This window comes from Aythya marila, assembly GCF_965140915.1.
Source record: "Aythya marila genome assembly, chromosome: 3".
In the NCBI taxonomy this organism is placed as follows: domain Eukaryota; kingdom Metazoa; phylum Chordata; class Aves; order Anseriformes; family Anatidae; genus Aythya; species Aythya marila.
In genome coordinates this window covers 42,431,398-42,452,782 of record NC_139044.1, presented here as the reverse complement: position 1 = coordinate 42,452,782, position 21,385 = coordinate 42,431,398, and the positions used below count along the sequence as shown (strand labels likewise).

Genomic DNA, 21,385 nt, shown 5'->3' with positions numbered 1-21,385 from the left:
ATAACAGGTATCAGTTACAGAGCAAACCAGTACCAAAACTTCTATTTCTTCCTTCCTTCCTGAAGTGCCTGCAGTGCAGGGGGACACTAGAGAGGGAGGGGAGCAGCAGATACCAGCTCACCCGAGCCATTTCTCTGTATTTCTCCAACAGTAGCAGCTGAAGCTACGTGGAGACGACCAAAACAGCTCCAGCCGTGCTCCAGCTGGCTCAAAAAGCTGCAGGGTCACACGCGGGTGACGCGAAGCCTGACTTACAAACGCCGACACACTTCCTGTGGGGCCAGGTAGGCGTCACCCGGCATTCCCCATGGCCTGCAAAGTGCCACTGCCACCCCAAACACATGCAGGCCTAGGGGCCAGGGACTCGCTAACAAAGTGCTTCAGGCACCGAAAAGCCATGAACAGGAATCCGATTTGGAAGCGACTGGCCTAAAGTGTCCAAAATCATCATTTTCAGAACATTTGATGAAACTGTCGAGAAACTGGCCATGTGTGCATGTGCACCTGCAGTACACCTGATTGTGGTTTATTTTTAAACTATCGCAGCAAATGCAAAATCATGATGCATTTACAAGTATGACAGAAGTCCCAGACCATTTCTACTTATAATGCTAATTTGAACAGGAAAATTAGATCAACTTCCTCTTGAGGGAGAAGCCAGAAAAGGAAAACAGATGCTAGATATGTGGAATTGGAAATAGAGGAAGTCACTCCATTCTTTGATTCCAGACTTTAATTTCAGGCTTTTGTTTTTCCAGTGCAGAGATTCTAGTCAAGTTCAGTTGCACTCACTTGTCAGATCACTGTATCCTACCACAAGTATTTACATGGCTGTCAGTTCTGCAGTGCCTCACAATCTCTGGTGTATTTGTTGTGTTCCACACCTACTAGAGAGACACGAGTAAGGAGAAGCTGTATCCCCCGTAAGAAAAGCCTGAGCAGCCTCAGGTCCCACAGGAAGTGTGTGCAGAACAAGGAGTTGACCTGGATTTCCCAAGTCACGGGCTAGCAGCTTAACCACTGGATCACCTCCCCTGTAAAGCCTATATGAGTTAAGTCTTGCTTTTTCCTCCTGCTTTTTTTGCATAAGGGAGATGAGGTTGGAGTGCTATTATTCCAGGAAAAAAAGAAAAAAAAAAAGAAAAAAGAAGAGGAGATATTAATGAGAGATTACCTGTTAGATATTTTACTTTAGCTCGTGCTCTTTCATCTGCATCAAAATACCACACTGTTATTGCGTACCTAAGGAAGGGGATGAAAAAAGAACTCCTGAACTAGGAAGGAAAGCAGACATACTACTGTGAAGCACTTGACATACAATTCAGACTAAATGAGACAAGATTTCTGCAGTTCAACAGATACAACAGATGAAAGCTTTCATAAAGCAAGCAATTTTTATTTTTTTTCCTACTCGTAGGCATTGTCTGACCAGTCATTGAAAAGGTGACACTGATGCTTTAAGTATACAGTGTTTTTTTGTTTGTTTGTTTGTTTGTTTGTTTGTTTCTCTCCCCAGTGAGTTGTCATTATGGTTCTTGCTCAGGAACTGTAATACAGTCTCTGCCTTATGACCTCATCTCTTCGACTTTACGCAACTTTTGCTTTACCTCAGCTTTTACTTTACTTTGTCAAGTCCATCAGTGAGTCACACAAAGCTTTTCTGGACATTTGCCATAAGGGAAAATTAACTACCCCCATCTTACACAGCTCCTCTGGTTTTCCATGGTCCACAGAGGATTTAAATATGAAATGCCAGCTATTGAGAAAAGACTTTAAGGAGCTTTAGTAAATGGCATTTCACCCTCTGACTCTGCCCAGAGCATGCAAGGGGGAAGGGAGAGTGGGGCAGCCTTGGGAAAAGGCTCTGAGTGCTGACTGCAGTTTCAAATTACTTCTTGCAAAGGTACTTGTGTTATCTAACAGCCCCAGTTAATGTTCAGTGCTCTGAGCATCAAAACGTGTTGCAACATGTGCAACAGGAAGTTTGGATTAACGACTCCAATGATTTACCTATTAACACTATCTGGTAGCATTACTTAAAATGTCAGGCAGTGAATGCATTCACATTTAGCATCATCCTCTCCCCAAAACAGGGACAAAAGAGGTTTCAGGTTCCATCTGTGACTCAGACTGGAACGAATTCTTGCAATACTCCAAAGAAAGAGTTTTGTTTATCAATGGTCATTACCACCCCGCAGCCCTCTCCCAGTTCCCAAACTAAGTCACCTGTAGAGCAAAGAAAAGGGAGAGTGAACCTAACTATTGGCTAACAACTCCCTTCCTCCCAATGAAAACAAGCATAAAACTGAAGCACCTGGTCAATCTTTACAAAACACAGAACTGTGCTAACGACAATGGGAAGGGACCACAGTATAAAGCCATTACACAGCAACAACGCAATCAATACCTTTTGGCTGTGGTTGGGGCCTGCTTAAGGCTGTGAATGGTGCCTTCCAGCTCTGTGAAGTACACTCTCAGGAATTTCTGAGGATTCATGTACCTCACCCTACCCATCCTGGCTGAGAGAATATTCTCTCCAAAATAAGCGATCAGACATTGGTACCAACTCAGCAGCACAGCTGAAGCCTATCCAACCATCAGGAAAACAAAACCAAACCAAACCCTTTGCCATAGTGTAACTGGAATTTGGGATGGAAAGACCTAGGATCAGGTTCATAATTCACAGTTTAATTCATTTCTTGTTAGGAATCCCTCACCTTTTGATAAAAGAAGCATCATGCAATGTATCTGAGTCCGTGAGTCCTACCTTGTAGCAAATGCTGGCTGTACTTCATGAGGGTTGCGGCGATCAGACCAGAAGAATAGCAGTCTATCAAATTTGGGTTCAATATCTGCAAATTGGGCTTTACCTTCTGGAAATATCCGGAGGATGCCTCCACTTACCTACAAGTTAAGTATTTAAAACCAGTGCGTTAAATATAATGAAATAGTATTTTCAAAGTACTGAATATCATATTTAAAAATACTTCAGATGCATTGAGCTGAACTAAAAGCCTTTATCTTTATACATGCTACAGAAATAATGATTCTGTGGCTCTTCTGTAAATGCACTTCATGTAGCAAGTTTTACATATTTTTCAGCAAGTAATTTCAAAATGTTTGCAAATATTAAACCTCCATTCATGTTTAAATAAAAGGCATGGTTTTAGATTGGTTGGATTTTAGTTGTATCACCTACTTGCAAAAAATAAACGAACAAAACTGAATGATATGATGGAGGTGGCTAAAAATATGGCCATACAGTACAGAAATGTATTTCACATCCGAGTATCACCTGTTCCCATTAATGGGATCAATTCATTTAACAGCAGCAGAAGCAATAGTTTCACGTCGTATTTCTATAACTAAGATGAGGAAAGACTAAGGAACTACAATTTAAAGCTGAGACCTGTATTACTCCAATTTAGATCACTTACAGGCTTTGAAAAACAGTTGGAGCTACCTATACACACCTAGAAAGTATCATGAGATCAGGTTGTTTTTAAGTCGCATTAACTTCTTCTTACTGACGGTACTGATGTCGTTAAATGAAAACGAGGTTTTGCAGGAAATCACATACCTTTGATCATAAATTAAATACCCAGCTAGTAAATTTTTAAAGTTATTGGGAAAATGCAGTCTGTTTTAATTCTAGAGTTTGAAATGCATCCAATTGTTCCAGGAGAGAAATTGTAATCCATGCATGTTAAGCTGTTCTGTCCAGCCAGTACACTTGTGAAGTGTACAGGGGAAGTACACGTCAAGATGCTGTCATAGCAAAGAAGGTTAATAATTTATTTCCTAATTGAAGGATGAAATTTAACATTTCAAAGAGCAGTCAGAAAGATTCAAGTGCACCCATTTCTCACTTAGCTTTCTGATCAGCAAGTTTTGCGTGAGCATGGACGTGGTCTCGTCTCATCCAACTCTTGTAAGAAATCGATTGTACCCATAAGGAAAAAAAAGAAAACCTCCTAGCTGCAACTTACCTATATTTGGTGCCCCTGATTCACACAAAAACTGACTGCTCAAGTGCTCTTCCACTTTCTGTTTCTTAAGTATTATGACAGAAGTATCACTTGTTTTATCTTTTTTTCTCCATATACAATGAGAATAAACTTCTGTACAGCTGACTGCACGGGAGTCACAGAATAAACAAAGGTATCTGTGCATTACACTCTCATGCTATCAACACACCCAGTTAATTATATCCCTTCTTCAAATCTATCTAAACCACTGGATTGCAAGGATAATCCTTATTAAAAAGTTAGTCATCACATCTATGGAGAGTTTTAAACCGATGGCAGTAAATTCTTAGGCCACTCTTAACTGTTATAAATGCTCATCTATTCTACACCTCGCACCCATAATAATATTAAGACTTATGCTGATTTGGATTATACTGATACCTTGAAAAAAAATGCCTCATCTATAGAGTGCCTCAATATCTGCTCAATCAACAAGGCAAAGGACATCCACAAATACCATAATGTACGAGCAGAACTAAGCACAGATGTTGGGAAGGACGTGAACAATAACCTACAGCAAAGATGCATTAGCAAGTAGATGTAAAAAAGTATAGAAAGAAGTTGCATACCTTGGCATCCCAGTCTTTATTAAGATAATATATACATGTAACACATCTTCCATCTCCGTTTGGGTTATCAACATGGCGCACATATCCTGTTCCATTGCCTGGATAACAAGCCACCATAGCCTAGAGTCAAGGAAGCAAAAGTGATAATTACTTTTCCTGTGTTGGTGGAAAAGTCTATAATTTATCTGCATTGGCTCCTACATAATCCATACATAAGCAACACAAAATTTAGATTAAAAATATTTTACCGCTATTTCTAATGAAGTTCTCTTTGTAGTTAAGAATAGCTTTTGAACATGAGCAGATGTCTACAACAAAGGCGTGAAACACATTGTGAGGAACACTGTTAAGGTACTGAAGGTGAGGCTGCCTCCATGCTGCTCAGACTTCCCTCCCTTGACTGAGATATAGGAGAAGAAAAACGTCTTGTTTATAATTTAGTAGCACACACTTCTTGTGGTAGAGGTACTAGTTCTCCAGACTCAAGTTCACAGCTATCCTTTTTTTTTTTTTTTCTTCATTTCCAGTGTAGAGTTCCTCCTCAAAAACTGGTGCCAAACTTTATTGTAGGAGACTTGTTAGACAACACAATTAGCCCTTCTTACTCAATCACTCCAAGTGCGATCTTTGGCTTGCCTTTTGTCCTGTACATAGGAGGTCTTTGAACCTTTGTTGGAACAAGTCTACATGTACAACAAAAACATATTTTACAGTCAAGTGAGAAACTGAAAATAGACACTGAACAGTAATATCCAATAACCTTAGAACATCAAACCATTTTCAGTACAGTAGCATATTTAGCTTCCTATGCCGCAGTTATCCAAGCCAATTAAAAGACCCTGGTTTAGTTCGTTAGGACTCAGACACGCAGATGTGCGTGTGCAACAAACTGGCCATCTTGCTCACTCATGGTCTGATTCGCGTGATTAGCTGCCACTTCACGAGCATGGCCAGTTGTGAACAGCACATCTGCACATCTTTATAAATTTCCTGGAAAAAGTAATCATTTCAGGCTTTTGAAAGAGATCAGAACAAACTTTTCCAAGCCAAGTTATTTCATGTATTATTATTCATGTTATTTCACTGCCACAATACCCAAATGTCTACAGAGACAATGCAACTTCTGCAAAAAGTCATAACATGAATTTCAGAGAAACGCAAAAAAAAAAAAAAAAAAAAAAAATTGGGTTTCTACCAACAATCCAATACACTACAAACCTCAACGAATGTCTGCTGCCAAAAGTAAGTTTTAGCACAATCATTACAGTACAAATTTGGCCTGGTTAACTTAGAATTTAAAGTCAGACCCCCAGATGTTCAAAATTCAGCCACACCACTCTTACATAAAATATCAAAAATAATTTTCCCATTAGAATGTTAACTGTGAAAATATAACACACCAGATTAAAATAATCTCAAATAAAATGTTTCAGTGCATTTTTTGCTTCTTTATACTGATAATTTTACTTTTTTTTCCCCCTTTTAAAAATTATAATAAGTGAAGCTTTCCACAGTTTCTAATACTTGCAAGAAACTTCTTTGAGCAAGCTGAGAAATAGTTTAAAGTACTTGTGTTTTAATCAGGAAAATATCTGTATATGATACGGAAGTAGAATGTATTTTGCTATAGCAGTAAACCTCTATAATCTTTTATTTCCAGATATACTCTAGTAAGGCAAGAAGCAATTTTTTTTACTAAATCCTTCTAGGATCTATGAGAACCTGTTTTTTCTAAAGAACAGCATAGTGGCTATAAATAACAGTAAAAAAAATAGGCCAAACTATTCACATGAAATGGAAATAACTACCCTGATTGGGCCTTGCACAAAAATTACTCAAAAGCATAAAATCGAAATATACTTGTAATTTTGAGATTAGGCATTTCAGCTTCCAAGCCCCTTTACTGTAATCATAGCGCAGTCATCATTACAGGTCTCCCATTATGTAAACATATTACATAGATCAAATAATGTGACCTAATATTTGGCAAATCTACTACTTATCAGTTTTGCAGGAAGATAAACCCACAAAAATCAAAACAGCGAGTTAAAGATACCAAATAATGTAATAAGGGTTCTGTAATTTCCTTTCTTAGGGAGAAAAAGGGAAGAAAACAAAAGCGAAGCTGGCCTGGAAGAGGAAGATATTTGGTTTCCACTGTAAGCCAAACCTCTTGAAGAAAGGCCCATGTACCGCAGAGCTTGTGCCGGGCTCCCATGGCACGAATGCAGTGCAGAACACAGATCCTGAGCTTTGCTGGATCCAAGCCTGTACCAGCATTCCTAATAACGTGAAAACGTAAATTTAAAAGTTCTGCTGTGAAGTATCATGAAAACAAAACCCTGACATTCACTGCTCCTCAGCACCCATGTGAAGCTGCTGCTTAACCTCCTTCAGAACAAGGAAAAGATTGAGGCCAAGCAGCCACAGCAACTTCAACTTTCACTGACATCACGAGTTAGACTCAGATATGAAAACATCTCCAGGCATGTAAGCGACATCAATATCTGTCCGTGCGTTAAAAGACCCTACAGTTACAAGTTCAGGAAGCACTGTTCCCAGGTCACCCTACTCAACACCATATTTTTTCCAAAGGGCACAATTGCCTGCCTTCTGTTTCTCAAGAAAGTTAATTTTGCAGCTAGTTGAGCATAAATTTGCATTCTGTTTTTCTCATCTCCTTTCCAAGCAAGGCACTGTTTTCTTCACTTAAGGGAAGTCCCCACCTGCATCCCCCAAAGCTGAGCTCTGCCCAGGAAAGCAAAAGAGGATCCTTTAACCTCAAACCTGCTGAAGGCAGAGGACTAGCAGCTCTTGTCAGAAAGTTTGGGGGCAATGTCAGCTGCTGTCAGCTTAACATCAAGATCAGCCACAAAGGTCGGTGTTAGAAACGTTTCGTGCCATTTGAGTCTAAAATACAGTCACTGGAAGGAAAAAAAAAAAAAAAAAAAAAAAGACCATTTGTTTTTGACTTTGGAGCCTGAAACTTCTGCTATCGTTAACTGCAAGAGCGGAGAAGCAGTGTTGCCGCGATAAGTTAACTATATGTGTTTGTTATAACAGTAACAATGACTCAGCCTTTAGCCAGAAACTGGAAAGCAAACACATTTGCACATCAGGCAGTGCAGCACAATATACACGGCGTTCTCCAGCTAGCGCGGCAACTGCCTTTCCCCAGTTGAACTGTGATAAGAGAAGCTACAAGCTTAACAATTTGCAGGACATGAGAAACACACTGCTTTGGGGAATGATGCAAACTGAGCTTGTGTCAAACTGTCACGGACTGCAAGATTAGTCACGATTCTGCTCTGTGGGAAAGCACAGAAAAGTTACCCATGTAAATAATGACATATTTTTTTAAAACCATTTTACAATACACATAAGCGTGCAAATATGTATGTCGGGCAGGGAGAAAATTTTGGTTTTGTGGCCTTTTTTAAAAAAGACTTTATTAATGGCAGCCAAAAGAAACAGGCATCTGAGACCAGAATGTCCAAAATTCCTTAACATTTCAGACTACGAGCAATAGAGTTGTTAGCTCTCCGAAACAAAGCTACCTGTCTCATCCGTTCTCTCATAAAAATAATTAGCAAATTTAACATAAGACATTACTTCCAGTTTTATAATTGACAAGGTCTCCCCTTTTGTGCTTCTCAGGCGTTGCAGCTTTTAATCGTTCAGCAATCCTAACTTCTGCACAGAATGTGTTTAAGTCACACACTGGATTTGTTCACCCTCTGCAAAACACTTCCAGTGTTAACCTTCTTTAATCCAGCAGCAGCATTCCCTCTGCCCGAGCACTCATGCCTAGCACATGAGCGCTGTCCTAAGATACCCTCTGGAATTCATGAGTAATTGAAAAAGTATGAAAGCGCCCTAGCTGCTCTGCAATCAGCACAACTCGGGTCTGTCAAACGAAATTAATCACACACTTAAGCAGCTGCTGATCGCTCATTCACACACACGTTCTGCTTCCAACTGTTCAGCTCTGGAAAATTAACTTTAGGTTTTTACCCCAAACAAGCAACACTAAGTTGCTGTTACTAGCAGAATTAATTGAAACCACAGATTTTTTTTTTTTGCAAAGCATCTTCATCCTTACTGTGTCAACCCTTATTGTAATTAGGGATTAAATGAAGGTAACAGAGGGAATAACCCACACTCCATACAGTTTTTGTTCACTACATGAAGAGGCATCAGCTAAGACACCTGACCTGGCAGGCACAGCACATCAATTCAGCAGAGCTGTGATGAAAAAATGAAAGAAATGTGAAGCTGAGTTCAAGGGGAAGCAGTCTCAACCACCTTCACAGAGAAGAATGAGAGCCTAACCCATAAAATAAAGAAGGAAGAGCTGCAGGTAAACAAAATGAAGCTTTTTCTCTCTCCTCTCCCACCCCTCTCACAGCTGGACACTGACAAGTTTAGATACTTGCTATTCCTTCCTTCTATTAAGGAACAGTATCAAATTCTTAGGAAAGGGAGGAAAATACCATTTACATGACGACATAAAATTCTTCCAGGAAAACAAACAAACAACAACAACAACAAAATAACCCACAATAAAATGGAGAGAGGATGTGTGTTATGTCACATTAATTTATTAATATAAAATAACTTTATTGTTTAGCTCAGATTAAAGAAAGCTGCATCAGTCAAGGAGATGTCACTTTTGCTGTTTGCTGGAGGAACTGCAAATCCCAGTGAGCAAAACAAGATGTCTAAATGTAAGACCGATGACTTCCTAGCAAAATTTATCAGACGCTCTCACAAAGACTTCACTGGAAATCCTTGGCGTGGGTAATTTGACAGATTATTCGAAGAAAAAAAAAAAAAAACAAAAAAAAAAACCACCACTGGAATGAAGAACCAAAGTAAAGAATAAAACATCTGACTTGTCTCTTTGTGGTCGATCTAATGCATCTCTAGTTCAAGTACGTGTTCATCCTGGACAAACAGCAGTCCCAAAGAAAGACGTTTCAGTTTGAGCACTCGTCAGTCTGAGATTTTTCACAAGGTGTACAAAATAACAACTGACTGAAAGAAAAAAGACTGCATTGGTACTACCTGGTGTGAGCACAGTCAAGATTACTGTTTTAGCATGCTAATGTGGTACAAATTGGCTTGCATTCATGTGTCTTCTACTGCAGGTTCTTCACAATCAGAGACGGAAGCTTTCAACAAAGACAATATCAACTGGAGAGAAACTCCTACCAGTTCTGCCCAAAACAGAGGAAGTCAAAAGTGGTAAAATAAACTCTTTGGGTCACAGCTAATCCGAGTATTTCAATACTGACTTTCATCCGAGTAAGACTTTATGCTGATATACTCCATGTATAGCAAGTACTCCTGGCAAGCAAGGCCGGGGCACCAGGCGTTTACAGAAGTCAGAACTGCGAAACTAGAAAAGCCAGAGAGAAATACCAACATTGGCAAAGATTCCCTCAGTAAAGATCTACACCTTTCAATCACTGTCAGCCGAAGAACCTGAAAGAAGAAAGCAACCTTACTTGTTATGGGCTTAAAAATTAAATAATGGTGGTTCACGTATCCACAAGTGAGAATGGGAATCTCTAAGTTTGAGTTAGGAACTAACAAAAATAGGAGACTCGCCCACTGCAGCAGCTCTGAGGCCCTCACTGCCTAAACCACCAGCTATCTGGATCCTACTCTGGCAAGCGCAGAGCAAGCTGCTCTTCTAGGAAAAACCAGCTGAGGGTAAGGATGAGAAGCAGGGGTCACCCCAGGCCACAGGGATGGCTCTCGGGTGGCTGCAGAAGGCGGCGGCGGCAGCAGTTTTATCAGGAAAGCAGGCTTGGAAAAGCTGCCAGCCCTCCAGCTGGCACACCGAAGGCAAACCGAACGGAGAACAAAGTTGAAAAACAAACTCAGATAGGTGGGGAGAGAGGGAAAACAAGAGCTGAAATAGCTTCTTGCTCTATAAATAGAGTCAGGCACACAGCTATGTGGGAGGTTTGTATTTTCCATGAACTTCCAGGCAGTCCAGAAAGTAATGGCAAGCTGACCTGTCTCACCCTTCCCCAGGCCTCTTTCGGTGCAACGCCCACTGCAAGCTTTCTAACTGCTCTGACAGAAGCATGCTTGTAAGTAACTTTGGCACAGCAGCTAAATGATTTTACCACTTCACTTCTTTCTCGCTTTCTAGTCATATTACAAAGACACATGAGGAATCATATGATTTCTCAGCTCAGAGAAAGCTTTGTCCGGTTAGCAGTGTGTCTCTTCAGCCGCAGACTTCTCAGTTTCTCCTCAGGTTAACTCAAAAATATCCACTTCACCCATCCTAGAAATGTTCATGCTGCTTAACCGGCCATGTTCAACCCCCCATCTATTCTGAATTTACACCAAACGCCTTCAGTGTAACCAACATGCTGCTCAGCAAACAGGCTCAGGCATCCTTTGGGGTAGCTTCATGAAGGTCAGTGGTACCCCCCCTTCACCATTCAATTCAAATCACACAAAGCTCATTTCCAAATATCATCCCTTTCATTCATGCCTGTATACAGGCTCTAAGAAACTTTCATGGGCTCTTAAACTGATGAATAAATTTCCATACAAATTTGTATAACTCGGCATTTATTCCAAACGGCACAGGAAGAACTGATGCTGCTGATGTCTGTTATTCAGGAGTCGAGTGTGAACATGGGACGAGCTCACATTTTAACAAATAAATCTAAAATGAATAATAATAAAAAAGCATACCTAGAAAAGAGAAGCTCCCTTAAAACAATCAAGCAGGGGCCATTAACCTGGGGGAGATCTTGAAGGTGCTTGGAAGCTTGGACAGAGAGCACTTGGACGGAGCCCTGAGGAAAGCAGGGCAATCAGAGAAACGTATCTCCAAAGGCGAACCGATAAGCGACTGAAACCCACGTTATAGACAGAAATAACAGGAAGACCTAAAATACGCTTCCTACCTCCCAGACAAGCATTGTAATGTTTTACAGCCGCCAACTAGTCTACTCCTTCACTGAGATAACAGCATTTAAACATTAACAAGGTTCTCTCTGCTCTCGCACACCTGAGCTCGTAAAGTTACTAGTCTCAGATCTCCAAATGCAAAGAGAAGAGATCACCAAGCCAGCTTACAAGCTTCAGGGGAAAAAATACAGATGGTATCTTCCTTAATAGTTAACACGCTGGCATTTTCCAGGCTGCTAGCCAAGTTAGGTAAGAGTTGCCTTTTCTCAAAGTTATGCCAGTTTAACCAAAAGGCGTTGCTTTAAAACCAAATCAGTGAAATGAATGCAAATACCCCTGCAGTCCTTCAATTTGATTAAGATCTGGCTTCCATTAGCTTAATCTAACTCCTTATTGGAAAAATAAAACTGGGTTCAAATCTAATTAAGAAAGTCTACTAATAATTGTGCATTGACTTAAACAGGATTTTAAAAAAATAAAATAAAAATGTTTATCTAATGCAACTCTGAACATAAACAATGTCTTCAAGCTTAAAATGCCCATATCCCCTTAAAAAAAAGTAATACATCTGAGTTGTTATTTACTGATGTGCTTCAAAACACTAGTAGTTTCCTTGATGTTCAACATACACATTCTGAGTTTTAATACTGGTCTATTACAAACATAAAATTCAACAACCTAGAACAGACAAAGAAAAACTAATTGAAGCTTCCCAAAGAAGGTAGACGGAAATTGCTGTCACCAAGGGCAGAATGTTCTCTTTAACATCCTAGGCTCGAACACAACACTCTACTTTGCAGCTGAGAAAGGTGTTTAAAGCATACTCTGAATGGTAGTAGCCCAAATCTCTTTACAATATGGTTAAATAAGTTGACCAACAGACTTCAGATTCAAACAGCTGGTGAAAAATGTAAAATGTGTTTCTTCAGTTGGCTGGCCTCCATGGATAACTCCCCATTCTCTCCAAGAGAAGCAGACTAGTGAGTCAGTGTTTTGGCGCTATGTAAAAATTTGACAGAGAAGTCAATCAACACAAATGTTAAGAGTCTGCTTTTAATTTAACATCATAATTGCTTTGAAAAGAATAATACCATCCAAAAAAAAAAAGAAAGAAACTTTTGAAACCACTTTTTTTTTCCAAGAAGAGGCAGAACGTTCTGCTCTTGCATGACTCCAGTCAACTTAATTCATCACTAACCATTCAGAAAAAGTGCAGGAAAGCAGCATCTTTATGAACTAAAAATAACACAACACTAAAACCAATTATGATAGTGCACTAAAATAGAAAGAGGTTGTCTCATTCAACTACATCACTTAAAATATATTCTTGCAGAGTTTTGTGCAGACCAGATTCTCTGATCTAACCACATGACACCAGCAGACACACTGATGACTTCATGTCTTACTTGAAACTATCAATTTGTTTCCACTTTAAGGAGAAAAATAACCATGGAACAGGCACTCGGCTTGTATGAAAGATTTCTTTATATATGTTGATGAAAAATTATTTTTAAAATATTTTTCAGTGACACTTGCAAGGAGCCATACAGTATTCAGCAACACCCACAGCATCCCAGCTTGACAAAGTACACTAAAGCATTCACTTCTACCTTTAAGAGTTCTGACTTATTCTTATAAATTATGTATTAAAAGCAAACAAACAAACAAAATAGCTATGCAGTGAAATGTTAATAGACAAAGTTCTGCTTTAATTCATATTAATCTTCAATAGAAGCCTTACTGAGGTTTACAGCCAAATAACAACAAACAGCCCGTAGCATGCTCTCAAACCACCTACAATTGAAACCCAAGAAATGCTGACTCTGTCCATACTGGTTTTTATGGGCTTTCACACACAAACTGTCTTTACCCAAGCTCTTCTTTACAGTCCCTGCATCACAGCGTAAGAGGGCCTCTCTCACAACTGGTATAAACAACACTTAGGGTTTTTTTGGTTTTAACCAGATGACCCAGCATATGCAGCTCAAACACAAGCAGGCATCATACAGACCTACTCCTACTAGTGCTGGTAGAGAGTCTTGAGAAATAGCCATGGCCAAACAGAATTAAAGGCTGATCACAAAGGCCACGAGCAGGACTTCTGATGTTGACACACAAGTCATTATTTCAGCTTCAAGAAGCACGCTGCGGTAGTAAACCCAGCCCTGACTACCTGAGAGATGATTTCCCCATGAGAAATCAAAACAAAAGGTAGAAACACGCCGGCCACAGACACCAAGACACGCAACTTGTTTTTCAGTGCCAGTTTCGGACATGGAGCCAAATGCCGTGAAGCCACACCAGGCCCACCAGGCCTCATGTTCATTCACGGCGTTTGCTTGCTGCCCTACCACCAAGTCCACGTAAGCGTGTGCTGCAACGAGAAAGTTAGGCAGGCACAATGCAACTCCCGGACAAGACTGTCTCAGGAATGTGATTTATTTGCTTTACGAGTACGTGTCCATGTGCACGAGAAAGATCTGAATGTACCAAGCACCGACTCCAGGCAGCCAGAAAAACTTGAGAGAATTGCCTGCCCTGGCCTGGGTGATACAAAAGCCCCACCATTTCCTTAAACGCCAATTCAGCTGACTCTACAGTAAATTTAAGTTCACAGCAACAATAGCATCCCTACTTTAGGAACTGGTGCTGCTCGGACAGGATTTCCCAGTCCCCCTGAAAGTCACCTCCCCAGCCGCCACAACCACTTCTGCCCCAAGAGAGCAAACAAGCAGCGTGGTGGAAAAACACATCACCCTCGTGCCTTGGGAGAAACAAAATGTGTTGTATTGCCCACTATCCATTGATTAGAAGGAACCCATCTGGCTTGTTCTTTGTCCATTTATAGATAGCATTATGAAACTGCTAGGGAAAAAAAAATCCATGAAAAAAAAAAAAAAAAAGATGACTTTCCTCCTTCCCACTATAATGATAATGAAAATAATATTTTATATCATCATCAAACTGAGTAATTTGTCCTCCCTAAAAGGCAAGAAGACTCCTCCACAGATCTGTCTGTAAACAGCTAAAAAAAACCCTGCTTATTCTGTCAAGGTTCCTGTCAATCACCATTGCTCTGACTGGATCTCCACAAGCACCGTGGGCAGAAGCAGGGTGCTTACCTCAAGCTCAGACTGCATTTTCCACTCTAATACTCAGAAAGTAGCTGAACTGAAACTCTGCATGAGTAACAATGTAAGAAGTAAAGCTATGGTGCACAAAACCCAAACCTGACAGGAACAACAAAAAGCCTCCCTAAAACAAATTATCCCTGAGATTTTTTTCCCCTTTTTCAAGGCATTCAGAAGAACCCAGAACCAGAACCTCTCTCCCTTTCTGCCCCGTACTACCACATAAAATGTTAGAAAAGCTAACACCTGGCTGAGTTAACACATAGCCACTCTTACTTTACATTTCTTAAAAGCATCGCATTTACTAAAAAAAAATGGGAAATACATTGTTCCAGGTTGCACCCATAAATGATGGATTTAAAGACAGAACACACACCTCTATCCATTCAAGATGTGTGCTTCTGCAGAAAAGTTTTCGTGTATGTCCCCAAAAATCCTACGAGTGATAATAAACTTTTTGGTTAACCAAGTGAGAATTATGGTTTTACAATATCCTGTACTTGCTGGGGAAAGGTTGCAGGGACTAGCGGTAATAGCCTAGATAGAGGTATCACGTCAGCCCACCAGAACTGATCTGTAAGATGTATTTATGCAACCTAAACACTAGATCTGCAAAGCACAAGTTTTATTTTTCAAAACCTCTTCCCAACTTTAAGTTGTAACCAAGAAAAGAAACTAAAGCTGTATTTAAGAATATAAATCTGGAAACATCTTGAAATAACTCCCAAACTCCCCATCATCTTAAGCAACAGCAGTGGAAATTATGGCTGTAAAGATGTACAGTGAAGCAAAAAGATGAAGAAAGAGCTACCAGAAGTAACAGCAGCACTGCCACAAGCATTACCAGAAGGGTGAAAATAATGCTGAGTACCACAGGAGCTAAGGAACAAGTGAACCAACAATCAGTTCTGCAGAATGCTGGATTCCAGATTTCTATACGAGAAACAAATTTCCTGTCCAAGTCAGCAGGCAACCAACACGGATTTTGGGGTTGGCAGAAGTGAACCCTTCAGCCATGGACCATATTTTACAAGGAAGTTTCTCCATCATTGCTGAAAAAGAGCAACAGCTCTTTAAAAACGTGAACCTATTATTTTGCACCACTGGTGATTAATAGTTTCTGAGTAGGAGAAAACACTTCAGGAAATTTCCTGCAGACAGCCAGGTGATTTACGAACTTTGGTAACATGTAGCGATGGCCCCATATTTTTATAACAATGGTAATACAGCTCCCAGAACGTCACTTTGCATCCTCTACAGGTCTTTGTTTGATCCAGGGTATACAACCAAAGAAGAGCAAAAGCAATTTTGAAACTAGAGCATGACGGAAGGGAAAGACGAGGAGGAGAAGGAGGAGCGGGGCAAGAACTCGTGGAACGCGGTGGCGCTTGCCAAACATGCGCTGAGATAACGAAGGGGAGCAACTTCCAAAGCACGGGGTTTAATTGTGACTGCCCTGCTACTAACCCCATGAAATCGAGTTGCCGCTAACCACTGAGATACCCCAGAAAGCCTCAGCTGCAATTGCTTCGCTGTGTCCCCCAGCCCCTTAATCAATGGCACTACAACGCATCTTGGATGCTGGAGGTTACTATTAACATACAGAAATGCAAATGAAAAAAGAAGAAAAGGCACCACACACACAGCAAATCGCTGTCATGCTCATACCCACCCCCTGCATGCAGAAGGCTGTTCACATAACCTGCCTCCCAGATAAAATGTTCGCACAGAGTGGCCTTGCAGAAAGCTAACTAGAAACAAAAAAAAAAAAATCAATTCAAGTGGCAGGTGCTGTAACAGCAGATAACTGCAGTGTTCCCAACAAACCTCTTCCATTAGTTGTAGCCGAAGCTGACTTGCTTCATGTTCTAAATAATTAATTAGCTCTTGCTGGAGGCTGGGTACACACAGAACTGCTGTATGTAAAGACTGAACTAACACTGAATTACAAATTCTTCAGGGAAGCCGTTGCTTTTGTAGGGCAAAATAAGCAAAATGGGATTCAGGCCTATAGGCAGTAACACATAAAATGTTTTTTAGAAACCAGTTAGCATTGCTAGAACTAAATTCTCAAGTAGGAAAACAGAGCTTGGGATGCCATGTGAAAATGACACAGCCCAGGGTGCTGACCAGGAGCCAGCAGCAGCCATGGCAGCGGGGAAGGGCAGCATTGTATTTTGTTCCCAGAACCAGCAAGCAGTGCTACGTAGTTACCAGAAAGACTGCTAAAAGTTGCTCCAGAAAACAAGGATTTTCTTCCTCTGTAAAGACAACCTCAATTTCGGGTTCCAAAGCCAAGATAACCCTTTCCTGGAAATCGAGGAGACTGGAGGGTGGGGAAGGAAGTATCGGATTTTTTCAAGGGGGAAAATCTCCCAGGGACTGCATCTTCCTATCACCGGCCAATTCTGTTCCCTGCTGAGTCCCTGAAGAATTCCATCACTTCCTCTGGAAAGCTGTACCCAAACGGAGAAAAAAATGTGCTTCGGATTTTTCACTCCCTCAAAGGCTATTTTTTCCTCTGGCGTTTTTACCATGCAGCTATTACTAATTGAACTGGAGGAGCTGAAGCCTTAATGCCGAGGAAGGGCCGTGTGTTTCTAGCATTGTCTTGCCGTGGGTGTATCTTCCAAGTAGCAGGATGTGTGTTCAGAAAGAGAAAAAGACACAGCAATAAGTAAAACCCAGAAACAGCACATCTGCAACATTCCTGTGGAGATGGGATAAGATTAAGCTGAAGATAAAGCCAGTTGATGGTATCTTCATCTACGCTTCTTGATCTGCAGAAGTGCATTTATTTCCCAGGTTTGCAAGGCTCCCTTATAAAATTATAGCTCTAGATGGGTAAAAAATAACAATAAAACCATCTTAACTCATTAATACCAACATAACTTACAATGCAATTTGGGCCTAGCCTTTGGCTCATGAGAAATTACCGCTCCTGTTTTCTGTTTTCTCCGAGGAAAATGACAAAGTCAGGACTCCAGTCTAGGAACTCCTGTGTTGTTCTTGAGCCGGTGCCAAGTGTTAGGAGGCCTCAGGGAGTCACTACTTGTCATTTTCCCCAAGCTATAATGGAGATTTACTCAAGGCATTAGCTTTAATGCAAAAATTAGAAAATTTTAGTTATAAAGCACTTTAAGTATGGCCCTTAGTCCCAAGGCATTCCAAAATCCTGGAACAGGCAAATGCAAATAGCAATAAAACAGTAAATTTCAGTAGCAATTTCATCACAGCAAACTAACCTCCATTAAGTGAAAAAAAATGACAGCTGCCACCAGGATCCCTAAGGGGTCTGAACTGTTCACATGACCTGGGAAGAGGGGGGCGAGTGGCTGGCTGACAGTGTTCACATGCAATACAGAAAAGAAAATACATTGCAGAGTCCTTTCTACCACCGACTGCAGAAAGGTGCACAGAACAGAACGACACCAAGCCCCAGGATGACAAAATGGCAGGTAACATTCAGTAAGGAGTAAGTGCAAGTCAATGCCCCCAAAAGGGAAAAAAAAAAAAAAAAAAAAAAAAAGCCTTATACGCAGTGTTATCTTGTAAGCTGGATACTATCACATTAGAAAAAAATGTAGTGAATATGGGCAGAATATAACCTCAGCACAGCGGCAGAGGCAACTAGTGTCACAAAACAGAATACATTATTATGCTACTATGCAAATTCATGCTTTATTTGTACATTAACAATGCAATCCTGGTTGCCTTACCTTAAGGGGGGATTAGCAGAACCAAAAAAGCTGCATAAAAGAGCAATAGCAACATTCAGACTGCACGAAGCAGTACCCAAGTGAAGAAATCCTAAAAAGAATCCTACAGTTCTTCGGTTTAGGAGGGAAAAAGTGTCAGCTGAAAAATGCATGGAAGCAAGTGTCAGACTTCTTAAAACCATGAAAGACAAAACGACTGGGAAACGAGTTCTCACAATAAAGAATCTCTAGGACATGGAAATCATCAGGCTGTAGGCTTTAAACAAAAGGAAGTTCCTTCCCCATCTAATCAAACGGTGGGACTCATTGTTACAGGATGTCGCAGAGGCCAAAAGTACAAATGGCTCTTAAAACAAGATTACATAAATTTAGAGCAAGTATGTCCATCCATCTGTGCGCACTAAGAGCAGTGGTCCAGATGCAACCTCTGGCTCGGAGAGTTCCTGAATTGCTGGAAACTGGACATATATAGGAGCATCGTTTTGTCAGTGTTTTGAAGCTTTATCTACACACTGATTACTGATTAATTACAATAAATGCATAATGGTACGATGAGCTCACATACTTATGTGGAAAGGAGACATCTGATAAGGAAGAACACGAGAAGGCACTAGAACCTGAAACGAGATTACTCAGCCCGCGAGAGGGGGTTAGATCTGAGCAGAAGGGACTGCCAGCATCTGAACGCTAACAACGGCTGTTTTTAACCACTTCACAGGAAATTTTGTAGCTTCAACCTACAGCTCAGGGACGGTCTAGCATCGACTGCATATAAACAGTTCCTTCAGATGAGCACAACTCCATCTGGCTTCAATTTACGGATAGAGATAGGACACGGATGGTCAAGTGGCACCTCACAAGAGGCACGCAGCCCTTATCTCCCCGATGCAGTCCTTGTGGAGGACAGCTGGCAGGGTGTCTGCGACTGCTGAACACCCAGCAGAGCCCAGGAACTGAGCACAGCCTCGTCCTCTGCACCCAGGCCGGGCAGCCCTGCTCTCGGCGCCTGCTCCTTCTCCACCCGTTCACCAGGCAGGGGCTCCATCCTGGCTGCCCTGGGCCTTGAGGGGATCACGGGCAGCAGCAGCATGCGTGGGGAATACGGGAGGCCAAAAAATGGCTAGAAGTTACAAGGGGGAAGAGTGAAGGACTGTAGCTTACAGTGGCTATGAAGCAGTGTTAACACAGAGAAAACCACGAAGAAGCAGCAGCAGAGGCTACAGCACAAGTGACCACCTCCATAACTAAAAGGATCCAAGGCAGGAATATTTCAGACTGATACACTACTTGGACATCCAGCAATGTTTCTTTAAGAAGCAAATGACAGCAGGAAGGCAGGCTCCTGGACACTTCACTCCAGCAGAGGTGGCCTGGTTCAGCCCCTGCTTGGAAAGCCACTGGGGCAGGTCGTCCTGGGTTTTGAAGACCTCCAAGGAGGCAGACTCCACAACCTCTCTGGAGCCCATCTCTCTGTTGGATCACCCTCCCATCAAATAAGTTTCTTGTATACAACCATAATTTCCTGCATGTCAGCGTGTGCCCTTTTCCTCTTGCCCTGTCACTGGGTGCAACTGAGAAAAGCCGGGCTCCATCTTCTGTACTGGCCACCTCAGGTACCTATACGTACTGATTTGGTCCCCCCAAGACTTCTTTTCACCCCAACTCTCTCAGCCTTTCTCCATATGACCTGAAACAGTGACTCCACTATCACAAAAGTACTTTTGACTGGATGATGCCCACTAAAGGAGTCACTAACAAGGTTAAGCCCCAAAGAGGCACGATTAGCTGACATCAATTCTGCGGGGCATCGTATCATATCACATGCCTGCTGAAACTGAACCAGTTTGAGATGCCCTTATCAACCGGCCGCAGTTTCCTTTCTCACAGTGGCAAGGCTGCGTGCCAGCTGCTCGAACAACAATGCAGCAACCAGCAGCAACCAGGAGGGCCTGACGCCTTCAGCTGAGCGCCGACCGAGCGCCCCTCACACACGGCAGAAGCTGTTCGCACAGGCTGGAGCCCACGGCAAAAGTTCGCTGAGCAGATGTCTGAACAGGACAGAAAGCAGCGACAGGAAAAGTACCTTATTAGTCAACTAAAAACTGCTCTGAAATCCTTTCGTGTGCTACATCACTTTTTCTCTTCCACAGTGTACAGCTGCAGAGAACTTTAATATATGAGGATTTCTGCCTCAGACTGGGTATGGACCAAGTTTTTGATCTACAGCAATTTAAAGTCCACATTGTCATACCACTCAGGTTATTCTATTATTATATTTTTTTGGTTTAATTTGATCAGTAACTTCAGGACGATTCTAGCTACCTATCTGCTGCTTTCTGGATGATGTAAGCACAAAGATAACAGACCCTAGCACACCAAAAGGTCAGCAAGTCACAGGAAGAGTATGCCCAACACAGAAGCCTCCATCCTGACACTTCACCAAGACTTTGGGGCTACCAACAAAATGATGTGAATTGACCATACAAACTCTTCCTGTAAAGAAATTTTAAATATATTCATATAAGAAGAAAAGCAAACAAACAACAAGAACAACCACAACAACATTAAAAAAAAAAACACAAACCTTCCGCTGGTCCATTGCATCTTAAAACCTCATACAGTCGTCTGACAATCATATCACCAATTCCTCCACCCTATTACAACCAAAACAGAGACCAGCTTCCTGAACCCTCTCAGTGCATTCACCTTTGTATTCTTTCCAACATGACGCCTGGTTTTGCTGCAACAAGGCAAGGCAGTTCCAGGTTCACACAGTGCACTGGGGCCTCACGGCACCATCTCCTCAAAATCTAAGTCATCTGTAGAGTTCAGAAGGTCCTCGTGGTCAAACTATGTGCTCCAAGCTGGCCTAACACTAAATTAATGTGTAAAATTAATCCTTGGGTAGAAAATTATCTTTTTTTTTGTAAGACCCCATTAATTACCTGACAGGTATGGCGTTTGCGTATGTGTTAGGGCGCTGTGCACACAGCACA

At 41.4% G+C, this 21,385-nt stretch overlaps 1 protein-coding gene across 1 annotated transcript in view; it reads right to left on the bottom strand.

Moving 5' to 3' along the window:
* Nucleotides 1-21,385, bottom strand: part of EGLN1 (egl-9 family hypoxia inducible factor 1) — a 34,145-nt gene that overhangs the window by 3,481 nt on the left and 9,279 nt on the right. The window contains exons 2-4 of the mRNA XM_082757626.1: nt 4,598-4,717; nt 2,768-2,904; nt 1,175-1,242 (exon numbers count right to left, since the gene is read on the bottom strand). Of these exons, the coding sequence (XP_082613752.1) occupies nt 1,175-1,242; nt 2,768-2,904; nt 4,598-4,717 (325 nt within the window). The remainder of the gene's footprint in view (nt 1-1,174; nt 1,243-2,767; nt 2,905-4,597; nt 4,718-21,385) is intronic.